Here is a 17,728-nt window from a genome sequence, read left to right as displayed (position 1 = left end):
TGACCCAGAAGGGTGCCCAATTCAGATGGTCGAACGAGTGTGAGTCGAGCTTTCAGAAGCTCAAGATAGCTCTGGCTACGGCATCGGTGTTGGTTTTGCCTATAGGTTTAGGGCCTTACACAGTCTATTGTGATGTATCTCGTATTGGACTTGGTGCAGTATTGATGCAAGATGGCAAGGTCATTGACTATGCTTCGCGGCAGTTAAATATTCATGAGAAGAACTATCTGGTTCATGATTTAGAGTTGGCAGCCTTTGTTCACGCATTGAAGATTTGGAGGCATTATCTGTATGGTGTGGCATGTGAGGTGTTCACGGATCACACAAGTCTTCAGTATTTGTTCAAGCAAAGGAGTTGATTTTGAGGTTGAGGAGGTGGTTGGAGTTGTTGAAAGACAATGATATCACCATCTTATATCATCCGGGAAAGGCCAATGTGGTGGCCTTTACTCTGAGTAGGAAGTCAGCCAGTATGGGCAGTCTTGCTTATATTCCGGTCGGTGAGAGGCCGCTTACTTTGGATGTTCAGGCTTTGGCCAATTAGTTCGTGAGGTTGGATGTTTTTGAGCCCAGCCGTGTGTTAGCTTGCACAGTCACTCGTTCTTCATCATTGGAGCGTATCCGAGATCGGCAGTATGATGCTCCCCATTTGTGTGTCCTCAGAGACACGGTGCAGCGCGGAGGTTCCAAGCAAGTTACCTTATATGATGATAGAGTTTTGAGATTATAGGGTCGAGTGTACGTGCCAAATGTGGATGGGCTTCGGGACTTGATTTTAGAGGAGCCCATAGCTCCCGGTACTCTATTCATTCGGGCGCCGCGAAGATGTATTAGGATTTGCGGCAACATTATTGGTGGCGCAGAATGAAGAAGGATATTGTTGCATATGTGGCTCGGTGTTTAAATTGTCAGCAGGTTAAGTATGAGCATCAGAGGCCTTGTGGTTTATTTCAGAAGATTGAGCTTCCCTAGTGGAAGTGGGAGCGGATCACTATGGACTTTGTTGTTGGACTCCCGCAGACTCGGAGGAAGTTCAACGTAGTATGGGTCATTGTTGATAGGTTGACCAAGTCAGCGCATTTCATTCCTGTGGCAGTCTCATATTCATCTGAGAGGTTAACTGAGATCTATATTCGGGAGATTGTTCGTCTTCATGGTGTGTCTGTGTCTATCAATTCGGACTGAGGTACGTAGTTTACCTCGCATTTCTGGAGAGTAGTTTAGCGAGAGTTGGGCACTCAGGTTGAGTTGAGTATAACATTTCATCCTCAGACGGACGGGCAGTCCGAGCGGACTATTCAGATTTTGGAGGATATGCTCCGAGCTTGTGTCATTGACTTTGGAGGTTCGCGGGATCAGTTCTTGCCTTTAGCAGAGTTTTCCTATAACAACAGCTACCAGTAGAGTATCCAGATGGCTCCTTATGAGGCTTTATATGATAGGTGGTGTCGATCTCCGGTTGGATGGTTTGAGCTAGAAGAGGCTTGGTTGTTGGGTACGGATCTGGTTCAGGAGGCCTTGGACAAGTTCAGGATTATTCAGGATAGGCTTCATACAGCTCAGTCCAGGCAAAAGAGTTATGCAGACCGCAAGGTTTGAGATGTGGCTTTTATGGTCGGTGAGCGGGTATTGCTCTGAGTGTCGTCTATGAAGGGCGTGATGAGATTTGGGAAGAAGGGCAAGCTTAGCCCTAGGTTCATTGGCCCATTTGAGATTCTTGATCCAGTGGAAGAGGTGGCTTATAGACTTGATTTGCCGCCGAGCTTACCAGCCGTGCATCTAGTGTTTCATGTGTCCATGCTTCGGAAGTATCACAACGATCCATCCCACGTGTTAGATTTCAGCACTGTCCAGTTGGACAAGGACTTGTCTTATGAAGAGGAGCCGGTAGCTATTCTAGATCGGTAGGTTCGTCAGTTGAGATCGAAGAGTTTTCCTTCTATTCGTGTTCAGTGGAGAGGTCAGCCTCCTAAGGCATCAACATGGGAGTCCGAGTCTGATATGCGGAGCCGTTATCCTCATCTTTTCCCTGACTCAGGTACTTACTTCTTCTCTCCGTTCGAGGACCAACGGTTGTTTTAGAGGTGGAGAATATGATGACCCAAAAGGTCATCACTTGTTTTAAAATGAAATTCTGTGTTCTGAGGCCTTAAAAACCTCTTTTTCCATCACCTCGATTTGCGTACGCAGTCCGAGCGCGTAGCCAGAAAGCCTAGATGTGAAAATCTGTGAAAAATGATAATTTTTTACCATAAAATGAGCTAATTTGACTTCAGTCAACATTTTGGATAAACGGACCCGGACCCGTGATTTGACGGTCTCGGAGGGTCTATAGGAAAATATGTGACTTGGGCGTATGCCCGGAATCGAATTTCGAGGTCCCAAGCCCGAGAAATTAATTTTCAAAGGAAATTATTTTCAGAAATTGTTTAAAGAAATTTGAAATGAAATTTGATTAGAATTTGATGGTATCGGGCTCGTATTTTGGTTCTGGCATTCGGTACAGGTCCTATATATGGTTTAAGACATTTTTGTAAAATTTGGAGAAAAACGGATATCATTTGATGTGATTCGGACCTAAATTGCTAAAGTTGATGTTTTAAGAAGTTTGAGAAAATTCTATGATTTTGGAGGTTTAATTCGTTGTTATTGAGGTTATTTTGGTGATTTTATTACACGAATAAGTTCGTAAGATATTTTTGAGGTTGTATGTATATTTGGGTGGGAGCCCCGAGGGCTCGGGTGAGTTTTGGATAGGCCATGGGATGCATTTTTGAACTTAGAAAATTGCAGAAATTGCAGCTGAGCATAGCAGGCCTGCAGGCTTCGCATTTGCGAAGCCTGGCTCGCAAATGCGAGTGGCTTTTCGCAATTGCGAAGTAAGCCTAGGCCATCCCCTTCTCGCAAATGTGAGGACGATCATTGCAAATGTGATGCTCCTGCCGTCGCAAATGCGACCTTTATTTCACAAATGCGAAACTTCCCAGCCTGTTCAGTGATCGCAAATGCGACCAATGTGCCGCAAATGTGGAAGTTGCAAATGCGACATTTTCTTTCGCAAATGTGAAGGTCCAGCATTTCTGAAGGGTTCGCAATTGCAAATCCCAGTTCGCAATTCCCATAACTGAGACCTGCAACTTTTATACTTAGCCGATTTTAAAACCCATTTTTCATATTCCCTCAAACATAAACACACTTAGGTGATTTTTTCAAGGATTCCTTCTTCTCCAAATCAATTGTAAGTCGTTTTTAACTAGTTGTCTTCAATCATTAACATCTTTTAACATGATTTCAACTTCAAATCAATGATTTTCATGGGGGAAATTGGGTGTTTTGGGTAGAACCTAGGTTTTTCAAAAATTGGGGATTTGGACCTCAATTTGAGGTCCGATTTCAAAACAAATTACATATTTGAGCTCGTGGGGGAATGGGTAATCGAGTTTTGGTTCGAACTTCGGGTTTTGACCAAGTGGGCCTGGGGGCGATTTTGACTTTTTGGGTAAAACTTTGGAAAACTCATTTTCATGCATTCAAATTGATTCATTTAGCGTTTAATGATGTAATTAAGTAACTTGTGGCTAGATACAAGCGAATTGGCAGAGGAATCAAGGGGTAAAGCTATAATTGAAACTTGAGTTGTGTTTGAGGCATCGAGGTAAGTGTTCGGTCTAACCTTAGCTTGAGGGATTAGGAGTTGAGTCCTATTTGTTAATTGCTTCTTGTTGAGTACGACGTATAGGCATGGTGACGGGTATCTATACGTTGGAGTCGAGCATGACCGTGAGTCTTAAGTTGATAGTTGTTGTGTTCTTAAATGTTACTACGAATGCTTTAATTGATGATTCTCGATATTGAGCAAGGATTTAGTTTATTCCCGTGGATTTTATTTATGATTGAGTATTGGTATTAATTAAGCTGAGTAGAAGTTGAGTTAGGATTGGTTATAGCTGATTCTCCCTTGCCGGGATGATTGTTTCAATATTGTTGCTCCCTTGCCGGAAAGTTATTATATTGCTTTTGTTCCCTTACCAGGATTCCTTGTGATTTTGTGCTGGCATGTAAATGGGAGCGGGTGGTACGCCTACCTCAAGAAATTATGAAATGGGAGCGAGTGGTATGCCTACCACAAGATATGATGAAATGGGAGCGGGTGGTACGCCTACCACAAGATATGATGAAATGGGAGCGGGTGGTACGTGATAAGTTAGGATTTTAACATGTTTTATGCCCCTACTTGCCTATGCTTTGATCATATATTGTTACAAAATAGTCCTAAAACGCTCACAAGTTGTGCTTGATCGCAGGTTTGATTGACAAAGTGATGAAATGTCAAAGATCGGCTCAAAAAGTAGTGAAACTTGCTCAAATATCAAAGACCAAGAAATTTAAGAAAAGAAGGCCTAGTGCGAACCACGCAAAGTGGAATGCGGCCGCACTAGGTGGTTCAGAGAGTTGGTGAATCAGGCTAGAAGAAGTGCTGTCACAGTACACATCTCGCGGACCGCGGTGAAGGCTCCGCAGCCGCACTACTCTTTTGTGTGGTTCGCGGTCATGAGATTCAGAGAGATGAAGTTTGCAAAGCCAGTGCCATGCGCTCCGCGGTCGTGGTTGCACGGACCACGCCAACTCCCTCCGCGGTCTTGGTCCGTTCTACGCGGTCCGCGGAGTCCAAGTTCAGAGAAACAGAAGTAAGCCCCGTGCAGCCGCAGTCCATTTAATGCGGCCCGCACTGACCCCGTAGGGGTATTTTTGTCCAATTTTTCCAGCCTAGTATAAAAAGAACATTGTACCATTTTTTAGGTAATCAGATACATTAGTAGAGAGCTGCTCTTGTGAGAACGTATTTTGTAGCCCTTTTGGCACTTTTGCTTCACATTTACGATAAATTCTTGCAATTTAATTTTAGCAATTAATTTATATGTGATGATAGGCTATAATTACGTATTTTAGTCGTTTATTACACTTAATTTACTGCACTTTAGTTGGGTTTACGCTTTAATCGCGAATGTTTTTCACTAACAATATGTTTTATGCCTTGTAGGAGTGATTCCGAGCTATATAGATGTTATGAAATGAATTGAAGTGATTTTGAGCTTTGAATTCTGAGTAAAAGCCCAAGGAATTAAATCGGGATCGTGTCAGGGGTCAACTTTGATAGTTAAGAATAAACGAAGACTCGAAGGGCATATTGCATACTGTCTAGTAAAATACACATAACATTTTTCTCAGAACTCCATTTTGGCTCCACATTATATGGTTGGAAACCTAACTCAAAGGTCTACAACTTTTATGTTTTAAGTTTGTCCAAATTCTAAATGGAATAGGGCGAAACGCGCGAGATTTGAGCCAATATGAACGAAACCGGGAAAAAGGGCCAGTTGGGCGCCACAGGCAGTGCTTGGCACAACCTGTGGCGCCAAAAATAGTATGCACAAATAATGGGGCGTCGTGGCCGGGATGGGCGCTGGTGACGTGAAATGTGTTCTATTTTGCCCGGGACAAGTTTATTTCGGCCCTAGACCTACCCAACTGATATAGAAGCAAGATTAAACCTATTTTTGAGGGAGGGGACACACCTTGGAGCAAAAATACACGCAAGATACATTGAGGAGAAAGAACATCTCAGAATTCTTCATCTTTTTCTAGTATTTCCAATTGATTCAACACTTATGCAATTGTTTGATTACATCATGAGTGGCTAAACACCCATTGTTCTGGGGTTGTGATTTAGCCATGAATATTGTTGTTTAACGTTGACTTGACCTTGATTATAATTCACCAATATATGGTTGTTTCTTCAATTCTGTGTTTAATTGCTTAATTGTCTGGCCAGCAGTTAGGTTCTATTTACTATCTATGCTATGCTTGGGAAAGCCGTGTTTAGATTAGAGAAGAATTGAAGAAAGCATGATCTTAACCCTTAGGGGGGAGTGGATTTGTGGTTAGGATAGGAATATACCTAGTCACCATGCTTAATTAAATATCGTGATCTTACTGTGTTCTTAATAGATTGATTTCATAGGAATATAGGCGTTAATCTATTGAGAATAAGTCAGTAGTACTTCGGGAGAAGGCTATGAGAGCATTTATCGATTAATTAGCAACCATGAGTGAATTATATGAAAGGGAGAGTTAATTAGAACACAATACAATTGGTGAATCGATCATAACTCTGGAATACTTGTCTCTACTGAATACATAACAATCAACTCGTTACTTCATAACTTAGTTATTATTTAGAATTGTAGTATAATATAATCATATTATTGGACTTTGATTTTAGCTGGATTGAATAACAATTTTAGTGATTTAGTGAGTAGTTTACACAAGTCTCTGTGGGTTCGACACTCAACTTATCATTATATTACTTGTCGACCATGTATACTTACGTGTGCGTTTGGGAGAAACAAGTTTTTGGCGCCGTTTTCGAGGACTTGAATATTAAGTACTTGCTAGTTTTTGCTTTAATTGTTTATTTAGTCTAGTCTAACTTTACTTGATTGTTGCTCAGATCTCAGGAACTCTGATTGAATGTGTAGAGTCAGAAGCCAGGACCGACTTCAAGGCTTTGATCCTGAACCTGAGAGAACATTTCACAAGAGGTTGAGGGAAGCAAGGGACACGAATAATATTCAGGCACTTGTTCAATTTCCTGTGAACATGGCAGAGGAGCAACCCATAGCTGTTCAGGAGGTGGCGATACCCAGCATTACTAATGTTATCTCCAGTATAGTGAAGCCTAGGATCACTGGGCACTTTGAGCTGAAATAGAGCATGATCCAGTTACTTCATGCAAATGGACTATTTATGGGTCTTCCACAAGAGGATCGACAACAGCATATTCTGAACTTCTTGGAGATTAGTGATACTTATATCACTAAAGGGGTCACTCCAGATTACGTGAGGCTCACACTTTTTCCATTCTCTGTATTGGGCGAGGATAAGCGATGGCTAAAGGCAGAACTAGCTAATTCCATCACATCATGGAATGATTTGGCAAGAATATTTCTGGCAAGGTTCTTTCCTTCAGGCAAAACTGCAAAGATCAGAAGTGAGATAGTGGCCTTCAAACAGAAAGCGGGAGAATCTTTATACTCAGCTTGGGAAAGGTTCAAGGGGCTACTCAGAGACTGTCCTCATCACAATCATACGAATGAAGTGTTAGCTCACACTTTCATAGAAGGGCTACATGCTGAAATAAAGACTGTGGTAGATGCTGCAGCTGGGGTCAAGTGTTGGAGAAAAGCTTTGACGAGATATATGCATTGTTGAATAAATTCTCCAAGAGCAATCCGGATTGGCAAGGAGAGATGGGCAGACACACAGTGCAAACATTTGTAGGGGTTCTTGATTTAGATGTCGTCTCAGCATTATCAGCGCAGATTTCTACACTGACCAATCAAGTCAACCAGATGAACTTGAGTATCAACAAGCAACAAGCCCAACTAGTGCAACAAGTTCAAATATTTTGTGAAGTATGTGGAGAGGGTCACATGAGCAATCTATGCCTAGAAAATCCAGAGTCTGTATATTTTGTGGGTAATGCAAATCGAGGCCAAACAAATCAGTATGGGGACACTTACAATCCCAACTGGAGGAACCACCTAAACTTCTCTTGGGGTGGAAACCAGGGCACTCAGAATCAATACAGGCCTCAAGCACCTCAACAACAAGATAGACCACCTCATATTGAACAACAAGAGAGTCCTACAAGTCACCTTGAAGACATGTTGAAAAAAGTGATGGTTGAACAGCAAGCCCTCGCCACAACAGTGAAAAATTTGGAGCGTCAAATGGGACAGCTTGCCAGTGCTCAAAACACTAGACCAGTTGGAACTCTTCCAAGTGATACTGAGCCCAATCCTAAAGCTCAAGTCAATGCGGTTACCTTGAGAAATGGAAGAGCACTAGAAGAAGTTCCAAAGAAAAATAAAAATACAGATCATACTGAAGGAGAATTAGCTCCCAATCTAGTTGATGGAAATGAGAAAGATTATAAAGGACTCAAGCCAGTAATTGAGACTAGGCCACCACCTTCATTTTCACAAAGACTGCAGAAGCAAAAAGATGATGCCAAGTACAAGAAATTCCTAGATATTTTGAGCCAAGTGAGTGTGAATCTGCCTTTGGTGGAAATTTTGCAGGAAGTGCCTAAGTATGCAAGGTATCTCAGAGATATTGTGGCAAAAAAACGAAGACATACAGAGTTTGAAACAGTGGCACTTACTGAAGAGTGTAGTGCCAGAGTTCAGAGTAAACTTCCTCCTAAGTTGAAGGATCCTGAGAGTTTCACAATTCTTTTGTCTCTTGGAAAACAGGAAGTTGGTAGAGCCTTGTGTGATTTAGGGGCCAGTATAAATTTGATACCATCCTCTTTGTTCAAGCAACTCGGATTGGGGGCGCTTAGACCTACTACAATCACTTTACAGCTAGCAGATAGGTCACTAGTCATGCCCGAAGAAATTATTGAGAATGTGTTAGTTCGAGTGGGAAAGTTTATTCTTCTTGCTAATTTTATTATTCTTGATTACGAGGCAGATGAGGAAGTGCCCATTATTTTGGGGCGACCATTCTTAGCTACTGGTGGAGCAATTATTGATGTGAGAGCATGGAAGTTAAAAATGAGAGTTGACAATGAAGAGGTCACTTTTAATTTGTACAAGGCACTTAAGCTTCCTAAGCATTATGAGGACTTGTGCATGATTAGTTTGGTAGAATCGAAGAGGATAAAGCAGAGTCCTTATATGAATTATAGTGATCCAGATGGGACAACTGAGTTAAAGGAGGTGGTATTTCCAGTTGAGCGTGTTAAGATGATTGAGAAAAGAACCAGAGATGAAAGAGGAGACCTTCCGAGAACGTGCAAAAAGGCTAGACGTCATAGGAGAAAGAAGAAGAGAAAGCGCCCAGCCTGAGCAGAATAGCAGAGTCGTGCCACGACTATAAATAAGGCGTTTGTTGGGAGGCAACCCAACCTGTATATCTTTTATCTATTGATTAATTTTTTTAGTGTCAAGTTTTGTGTTGCTTTTATTTTGCAGAGTAGAGGAAGTCTGAGTACCCAAAGTTGAAGTTGAGGAGCATGTTTGATCTTAAGTGTGGGGTCGTCCCAGCCCTTAATATTGAGGATCATGTCTGAGCTAGGTCTGAGAGGGTCTCAGGGAGTATTTCTCACCCTTGTTTTAATATTTCTCTATGATCATGCATCGAGGGATATGCATAGTTCAAGTGTGGGGTGGGAGGAATACTACTTGTGCTGTAGTTGTATATTTTGTATTAACTTGTTTTGTTTTGCTTCTTTTCGTAGTTCTAGTGTAGTCAATCTAGTTTAGTATTAGTTGCTTTAAATGAAAAAGAAAAAAAATTATTTGCAAAAGATCGGATTTTTCCCGAATATGGATCTTTTGGACAATTTTCTTGAGGGTTAAAAGTCCGATTTAAAAACACCAAAGAGATTTTTGTTTTTTTATGTGTCATTTTATTTTTTTAGAATAGCTAGGTAGTATTCCTTGATTTTTCTTTGGGCACCGGTTCTTTTCCAAGGATGTAGCTCGAACCGGGCACTTTAATTTCTTTTTAGGAGCAGTTTAGGAAGGAACTGAGTCGTTCTGAGATACTCATTGACATGGTTGATGCTGGCACATTAGGCTATAACATACATTTTGTTTTCTCGTGTATTTGGTTTGACTTGTGAAGCCTAAGTAAAGTAAATAGCCTATTTTGTGACGTCGTTTCTCAGTTGTTTGACTTGTATACCACATAGTGCAATGTTGCTTAAATTTCTCATTTAATTGTACTTCCTTGACTTGAGAGTTGAACAAAACCATCTTGATTGAGTCATGTGCAACATGTGTGTGAGGATTTGTGATTTTCTTTGCTATCCTGTGTAGTCTAGAACTTGCCCCGTGTGTTAATTGAAGCGAAATTGTAAGTTGTGCTATATCTAAGAGATGACGTAGGCATTTTCTTGCTTGATCATAGATGTGCTTGTCACATAAAAATAAAATTTTCCGTTGCTAGACCCTTTGAGCCTATAGACCTTTCTTTTGGCACCCACATACAAGCCATACCCCTATTTTGTTCTTAATTTGATATTGATTGAACCTTTACCTCCTAAGGCACTTAGTCTCTAAAAGAAGTAAGGTGAGATATTTGGGAGTAGTTTTCGAGTGGAAACATGGAAGGGCTCGTTGGTGCACTAAAGTTGAAATCATAAGTTACTAGCCGATGAACTTTAATGTATGGAGTGTGTGAAGAAAAAAAAGAGAGATAAAGGAAAAGAAAAATTGCAAGAAAAGAGAAAAACAAATATGATAGTTCAAATAATGTAGAAAAATACACACCTCCAATTCTTATTGATTTGTGCTAGTGACAAAATAGAGAAGTGCTTAAGTGAAAAGTGGGTTATGTTGTATATGGCAAGTGATTTGGTTGAGAAGAATATGTGCTTGAAGTGTAAATATAGTGTATTAAAGTGCTTAGGAGGGTGAGTCACTATTTCTAAATATATTCTACCCGTCCCTTAGCCTACAATACAACCTAAAAGTCCTAATTGATCCTAGATTTGGCTAGCTTAAATTAGTGGAGATATACATTACGGGCAAGCTTATGGAACGACCACGGGATGCATATGAATTCTTTGTGAGAGTGAGCGAATTTTGTTCAATTGTATGATGTCCTTAAATTATGTTCAAAAGCATATTTGAATGTGTAGACCAATTTATATTCACTCTCGGTTTGTTGGTGAGGGCACATTATCTCATGAATGATTGGCAATGTTGTAAACTTTCTTATTGGGTAAGTGCATAAATTGAGGGTACTTAGTGGTTGCAAGTCGGCTTGTGAGGGTGGGTGGTGACAATTAGGTTATTGGAAATTATTGAATTGAAATATTATACTTGGGCTTGCTTAAATGGGAAGAATGTGAATTTTTGTGTGTTCATGCTTGTGTGCCGGTATTAATCATAGTCAAGGGTATAGTGTGTGGTTAAAAGTTAAAGTGCTCCTCTATAATTGATACTTGTACGTAGTTGGGGGGGGGGTATTAGATAGTCCCATTGCTCGAGGACGAGCAACGTTTAAGTGTGGGGTGTTGATGATAGTCTATAGTTACGTATTTTGGTCGATTATTACACTCTAATTTACTGCACTTTAGTTGGGTTTACGCTTTAATCGCTAATGTTTTGCACTAACGATGTGTTTATGCCTTGTAGGAGTGATTCCGAGCTATATAGATGTTATGGAATGAATTGAAGTCATTTTGAGCTTTGAAGTCTGAGTAAAAGCCCAAGGAATTAAGTCGGGATCGTGTCAGGGGTCAACTTTGATAGTTAAGAATAAACGAAGACTCGAGAGGGCATATTGCGTACTGTCTAGAAAATACACATAATATTTTTCTCAGAACTTCATTTTAGCTCCACAATATATGGTTGGAAACCTAACTCAAAGGGCTACAACTTTCATGTTTTACATTTTTCCAAATTCTAAATGGAACAGGGCGAAATGCACGAGATTTGAGCCAATACAAACGAAATTGGGAAAAATGACCAGTTGGGCGCCACAGGCAGTGCCTGGCGCCACCTATGGTGCCAAAAATAGTATGCACAAATAATGGGGCGCCGTGGAGGGCGCCTGGCACCGGGCTAGGCGCTGGTGACGTGAAATGTGTCCTATATTGCCCGGGACAAGTTTATTTCGGCCCTAGACCTACCCAACTGATATAGAAGCAAGACTAAACCTATTTTTGAGGGAGGGGACGCACCTTGGAGCAAAAATACACGCAAGAAACATTAAGGAGCAAGAACATCTCAGAATTCTTCATCTTTTTCTAGTATTTCCAATTGATTCAACACTTATGCAATTGTTTGATTACATCATGAGTGGCTAAACACCCATTGTTCTGGGGTTGTGATTTAGCCATGAATATTGTTGTTTAACGTTGACTTGACCTTGATTATAATTCACCAATATATGGTTGTTTCTTCAATTCTGTGTTTAATTGCTTAATTGTCTGGCCAGCAGTTAGGTTCTATTTACTATCTATGCTACGCTTGGGAAAGCCGTGGATTAGAGAAGAATTGAAGAGAGCATGATCTTAACCCTTAGGGGGAGCGGATTTATGGTTAGGATAGGAATATACCTAGTCACCATGCTTAATTAAATATCGTGATCTTAATGAGTTCTTAATAGATTGATTTCATAGGAATATAGGCATTAATCTATTGAGAATAGGTGAGTAGTACTTCGGGAGAAGGATATGAGAGCATTTATCGATTAATTAGCAACCATGAGTGAATTATATGAAAGGGAGAGTTAATTAGAACACAATACGATTGGTGAATCGATCACAACTCTGGAATACTTGTCTCTACTGAATACACAACAATCAACTCGTTACTTCATAACTTAGTTATTATTTAGAATTGTAGTATAATATAATCATATTATTGGACTTTGATTTTAGCTGGATTGAATAACAATTTTAGTGATTTAGTGAGTAGTTTACACAAGTCTCTGTGGGTTCGACAATCAACTTATCATTATATTACTTGTCGACCACGTATACTTACGTATGCGTTTGGGAGCAACAAGTTTTTGGCGTCGTTGTCGGGGACTTGAATATTAAGTACTTGCTGGTTTTTGCTTTAATTGTGTATTTAGTCTAGTCTAACATTACTTGATTGTTTCTCAGATCTCAGGAACTTTGATTGAATGCGTAGGGTCAGAAGCCAGGACCGACTTCAAGGCTTTGATCCTGAACCTGAGAGAACATTTCACAGGAGGTTGAGGGAAGCAAGGGACACGAATAATATTCAGGCACTTGTTCAATTTCTTGTGGACATGGAAGAGGAGCAACCCATGGTTGTTCAGGAGGTGGCGATGCCCAGCATTACTAATGTCACCTCCAGTATAGTGAAGCCCGAGATCATTGGGCACTTTGAGCTGAAACAGAGCATGATCTAGTTAATTCATGCAAACGGGCAATTAATGGGTATTCCACACGAGGATCGACAGCAGCATATTCTGAACTTCTTGGAGATTAGTGATACTTATATCACTAACGGGGTCACTCCAGATTACGTGAGGCTCACACTTTTTCCATTCTCTCTGTTGGGCGAGGCTAAGCAATGGCTAAAGGCAGAACCAGCTAATTCCATCACATCATGGAATGATTTGGCAAGAATATTTCTGGCAAGGTTCTTTCCTTCAGGCAAAACTGCAAAGAGTAGAAGTGAGATAGTAGCCTTCAAACAGAAAGCGGGAGAATCTTTATACTCAGCTTGGGAAAGATTCAAGGGGCTACTCAAAGACTATCTCATCACAATCAGATGAATGAAGTGTTAGCTCACACTTTCATAGAAGGGCTACATGCTAAAACAAAGATCGTGGTAGATGCTGCAGTTGGGGTCAAGTGTTGGAGAAAAGCTTTGACGAGATATATGCATTGTTGAACAAATTCTCCAAGAGCAATCCGGATTGGCAAGGAGAGATGGGCAGACACACAGTGCAAAGGTCTGCAGGGGTTCTTGAGCTAGATGTCGTCTCAGCATTATCAACGCAGATTTCTACACTGACCAATCAAGTCAACCAGATGAACTTGAGTATCAACAAGCAACAAGCCCAACCAGTGCAACATGTTCAAATATTTTGTGAAGTATGTGGAGAGGGTCACATGAGCAATCTATGCCTAGCAAATCCAGAGTCTGTATATTTTGTGGGTAATGCAAATCGAGGCCAAACAAATCAGTATGGGGACACTTACAATCCCAAATGGAGGAACCACCTAAACTTCTCTTGGGGTGGAAACCAGGGCACTCAGAATCAATACAGGCCTCAAGCACCTCAACAATAATATAGACCACCTCAGGTTGAACAACAAGAGAGTCCTATAGTCACCTTGAAGACATGTTGAAAAAAGTGATGGCTGAACAGCAAGCCCTCGCCACAACAGTGAGAAATTTGGAGCGTCAAATGGGACAGCTTGCCAGTGCTCAAAACACTAGACCAGTTGGAGCTCTTCCAAGTGATACTGAGCCCAATCCTAAATCTCAAGTCAATGCGGTTACCTTGAGAAATAGAAGAGCACTAGAAGAAGTTCCAAAGAAAAAGAAGAATACAGATCATCCTGAAAGAGAATTAGCTCCCAAGCCAGTTGATGGGAATGAGAAAGATGATAAAGGACCCAAGCCAGTAACTGAGGCTAGGCCACCGCCTCCATTTCCACAAAGACTGCAGAAGCAAAAAGATGATGCCAAGTACAAGAAATTCCTAGATATTTTGAGCCAAGTGAGTGTGAATCTGCCTTTGGTGGAAATTTTGCAGGAAGTGCCTAAGTATGCAAGGTATCTCAGAGATATTGTGGCAAAAAAACGAAGACATACAGAGTTTGAAACAGTGGCACTTACTGAAGAGTGTAGTGCCAGAGTTCAAAGTAAACGTCATCCTAAGTTGAAGGATCCTGGGAGTTTCACAATTCCTTTGTCTCTTGGAAAACAAGAAGTTGGTAGAGCCTTGTGTGATTTAGGGGCCAGTATAAATTTGATGACATCCTCTTTGTTCAAGCAACTCAGATTGGGGGCGCTTAGACCTACAACAATCACTTTACAACTAGCAGATAGGTCACTAGTCATGCTCGAAGGAATTATTGAGGATGTGTTAGTTCGAGTGGGAAAGTTTATTCTTCCTGCTAATTTTATTGTTCTTAATTACGAGGCAGATGAGGAAGTGCCCATTATTTTGGGGGGAGCATTCTTAGCTACTGGTGGAACAATTATTGATGTGAGAGCAGGGAAGTAAGAAATGAGAGTTGACGATGAAGAGGTCACTTTTAATGTGTACAAGGCACTTAAGCTTCCTAAACATTATGAAGACTTGTGCATGATTACAGTGGTAGAATCGAAGAGGATAAAGCAGAGTCCTTATGTGAATTATAGTGATCCATATGGGACAACTGAGTTAAAGGAGGTGGTATTTCCAACTGACCGTGTTAAGATGATTGAGAAAAGAACCAGAGATGAAAGAGGAGACCTTCCGAGAACGTGCAAAAAGGCTAGACTTCATAGGAGAAAGAAGAAGAGAAAGCGCCCAGCCTGAGCAGAATAGCAGAGTCGTGCCACGACTATAAATAAGGCGCTTGTTGGGAGGCAACCCAACCTATATATCTTTTATCTATTGATTAATTTTTTTAGTGTCAAGTTTTGTGTTGCTTTTATTTTGCAGAGTAGGGGAAGTCTGAGTACCCAAAGTTGAAGTTGAGGAGCATGTTTGATCTTAAGTGTGGGGTCGTCCCGGCCCTTAATATTGAGGATCATGTCTGAGCTAGGTCTGAGAGGGTCTCAGGGAGTATTTTTCACCCTTGTTTTAATATTTCTCTATGATCATGCATCGAGGGCTATGCATAGTTCAAGTGTGGGATAGGAGGAATACCACATGCTGTAGTTGTATATCTTGTATTAACTTGTTTTGTTTTGTTTCTTTCCGTAGTTCTAGTGTTGTCAATCTAGTTTAGTATTAGTTGCTTTAAATGAAAAAGAAAAAAAAATTATTTGAAAAAGATCGGATTTTTCCCGAAGATGGATCTTTTGGACAATTTTCTTGAGGGATAAAAGTTCGATTTAAAAACACCCAAGAGATTTTTGTTTTTTTATGTGTCGTTTTATTTTTTTAGAATAGCTAGGTAGTATTCCTTGATTTTTCTTTGGGCACCGGTTCTTTTCCAAGGATGTAGCTAGAACCGGGCACTTTAATTTCTTTTTAGGAGCAGTTTAGGAAGAAACTGAGTCATTCTGAGATACTCATTGACATGGTTGATGCTGGCACATTAGGCTATGACATACATTCTGTTTTCCCGTGTATTTGGTTTGACTTGTGAAGCCTAAGTAAAGTAAATAGCCTATTTTGTGACGTCGTTTCTCAGTTGTTTGACTTGTATACCACATAGTGCAATGTTGCTTAAATTTCTCATTTAATTGTACTTCCTTGACTTGAGAGTTGAACAAAACCATCTTGATTGAGTCATGTGCAACATGTGTGTGAGGATTTGTGATTTTCTTTGCTATCCTGTGTAGTCTAGAACTTGCCCCGTGTGTTAATTGAAGCGAAATTATAAGTTGTGATATATCTAAGAGATGACGTAGGCATTTTCTTGCTTGATCATAGATGTGCTTGTCACATAAAAATAAAATTTTCCGTTGCTAGCCCCTTTGAGCCTATAGACCTTTCTTTTGTCACCCACATACAAGCCATACCCCTATTTTGTTCTTAATTTGATATTGATTGAACCTTTACCTCCTAAGGCACTTAGTCGCTAAAAGAAGTAAGGTGATATATTGGGGAGTAGTTTTCGAGTGGAAACATGGAAGGGCTCGTTAGTGCACTAAAGTTGAAATCAAAAGTCACTAGCCGATGAACTTTAATGTATGAAGTGTGTGAAGAAAAAAAAAGAGACAAGGGAAAAGAAAAATTTGCAAGAAAAGAAAAAACAAATATGATAGTTCAAATAATGTAGAAAAATACACACCTCCAATTCTTATTGATTTGTGCTAGTGACAAAATAGAGAAGTGCTTAAGTGAAAAGTGGGCTATGTTGTATATGGCAAGTGATTTGGTTGAGAAAAATATGTGATTGAAGTGTAAATGTAGTGTATTAAAGTGCTTAGGAGGGTGAGTCACTATTTCTAAATATATTCTACCCGTCCCTTAGCCTACAATACAACCTAAAAGTCCTAATTGATCCTAGATTTGGCTAGCTTAAATTAGTGGAGATATACATTACGGGCAAGCTTATGGAATGACCACGGGATGCATATGAATTCTTTGTAAGAGTGACCGAATTTTGTTCAATTGTGTGATGTCCTTAAATTATGTTCAAAAGCATATTTGAATGTGTGGACCAATTTATATTCACTCTCGGTTTGTTGGTGAGGGCACATGATCTCATGAATGATTGGCAATGTTGTAAACTTTCTTGTTGGGTAAGTGCATAAATTGAGGGTGCTTAGTGGTTGCAAGTCGGCTTGTGAGGTTGGGTGGTGACAATTAGGTTATTGGAAATTATTGAATTGAAATATTATACTTGGGCTTGCTCAAACGGGAAGAATGTGAATTTTTGTGTGTTCATGCTTGTGTGCCGGTATTAATCATAGTCAAGGTATAGTGTGTGGTTAAAAGTTAAAGTGCTCCTCTATAATTGATACTTGTACGTAGTTGGGGGAGGGGGGGTATTAGATAGTCCCATTGCTCGAGGACGAGCAACGTTTAAGTGTGGGGTGTTGATGATAGGCTATAGTTACATATTTTGGTCGATTATTACACTCTAATTTACTACACTTTATTTGGGTTTGCGCTTTAATCGCTAATGTTTTGCACTAACGATGTGTTTTATGCCTTGTAGGAGTGATTCCGAGCTATATAGATGTTATGGAATGAATTGAAATGATTTTGAGCTTTGAAGTCTGAGTAAAAGCCCAAGGAATTAAGTCGGGATCGTGTCAGGGGTCAACTTTGATAGTTAAGAATAAACGAAGACTCGAGAGGGCATATTGCGTACTGTCTAGTAAAATACACATAACCTTTTTCTCAGAACTTCATTTTGGCTCCACAATATATTGTTGGAAACCTAACTCAAAGGGCTACAACTTTCATGTTTTACAGTTTTCCAAATTCTAAACGGAACAGGGCAAAACGCGCGAGATTTGAGCCAACACGAACGAAACCGGGAAAAAGGGCC

The 17,728-nt window shown here is 40.3% G+C and overlaps 2 protein-coding genes and 1 non-coding gene across 3 annotated transcripts; 2 read left to right on the top strand and 1 right to left on the bottom strand.

The window, feature by feature from the left end:
* Window positions 1-7,041: 7,041 nt before the first annotated feature.
* Window positions 7,042-7,149, bottom strand: LOC138882061 (small nucleolar RNA R71). The gene has a single exon (XR_011403526.1). It is a non-coding gene; the product is annotated as a small nucleolar RNA R71 (small nucleolar RNA).
* A 161-nt stretch (window positions 7,150-7,310) lies between these two features.
* On the top strand, window positions 7,311-8,915 carry LOC104214683 (uncharacterized). Its single transcript, XM_009764389.2, has one exon. It carries the CDS (start codon window positions 7,311-7,313, stop codon window positions 8,913-8,915), a length of 1,605 nt encoding a protein of 534 aa, XP_009762691.2.
* A 5,005-nt stretch (window positions 8,916-13,920) lies between these two features.
* On the top strand, window positions 13,921-14,796 carry LOC104214681 (uncharacterized). Its single transcript, XM_009764387.1, has one exon. It carries the CDS (start codon window positions 13,921-13,923, stop codon window positions 14,794-14,796), a length of 876 nt encoding a protein of 291 aa, XP_009762689.1.
* The last annotated feature ends 2,932 nt before the right edge of the window (window positions 14,797-17,728 follow it).

The sequence above is a fragment of the Nicotiana sylvestris genome, chromosome 1, assembly GCF_000393655.2.
Source record: "Nicotiana sylvestris chromosome 1, ASM39365v2, whole genome shotgun sequence".
Taxonomy (NCBI): Eukaryota; Viridiplantae; Streptophyta; class Magnoliopsida; order Solanales; family Solanaceae; genus Nicotiana; species Nicotiana sylvestris.
The sequence above is the reverse complement of the archived record's forward strand: the minus strand, read 5'-3'. Positions and strand labels throughout refer to the sequence as shown.

What these genes read in the sequence shown, in the direction of transcription:
- LOC104214683 (XM_009764389.2), top strand. Translation starts at nt 7,311, where the DNA reads ATGGGCAGACACACAGTGCAAACATTTGTAGGGGTTCTTGATTTAGAT.
- LOC104214681 (XM_009764387.1), top strand. Translation starts at nt 13,921, where the DNA reads ATGGCTGAACAGCAAGCCCTCGCCACAACAGTGAGAAATTTGGAGCGT.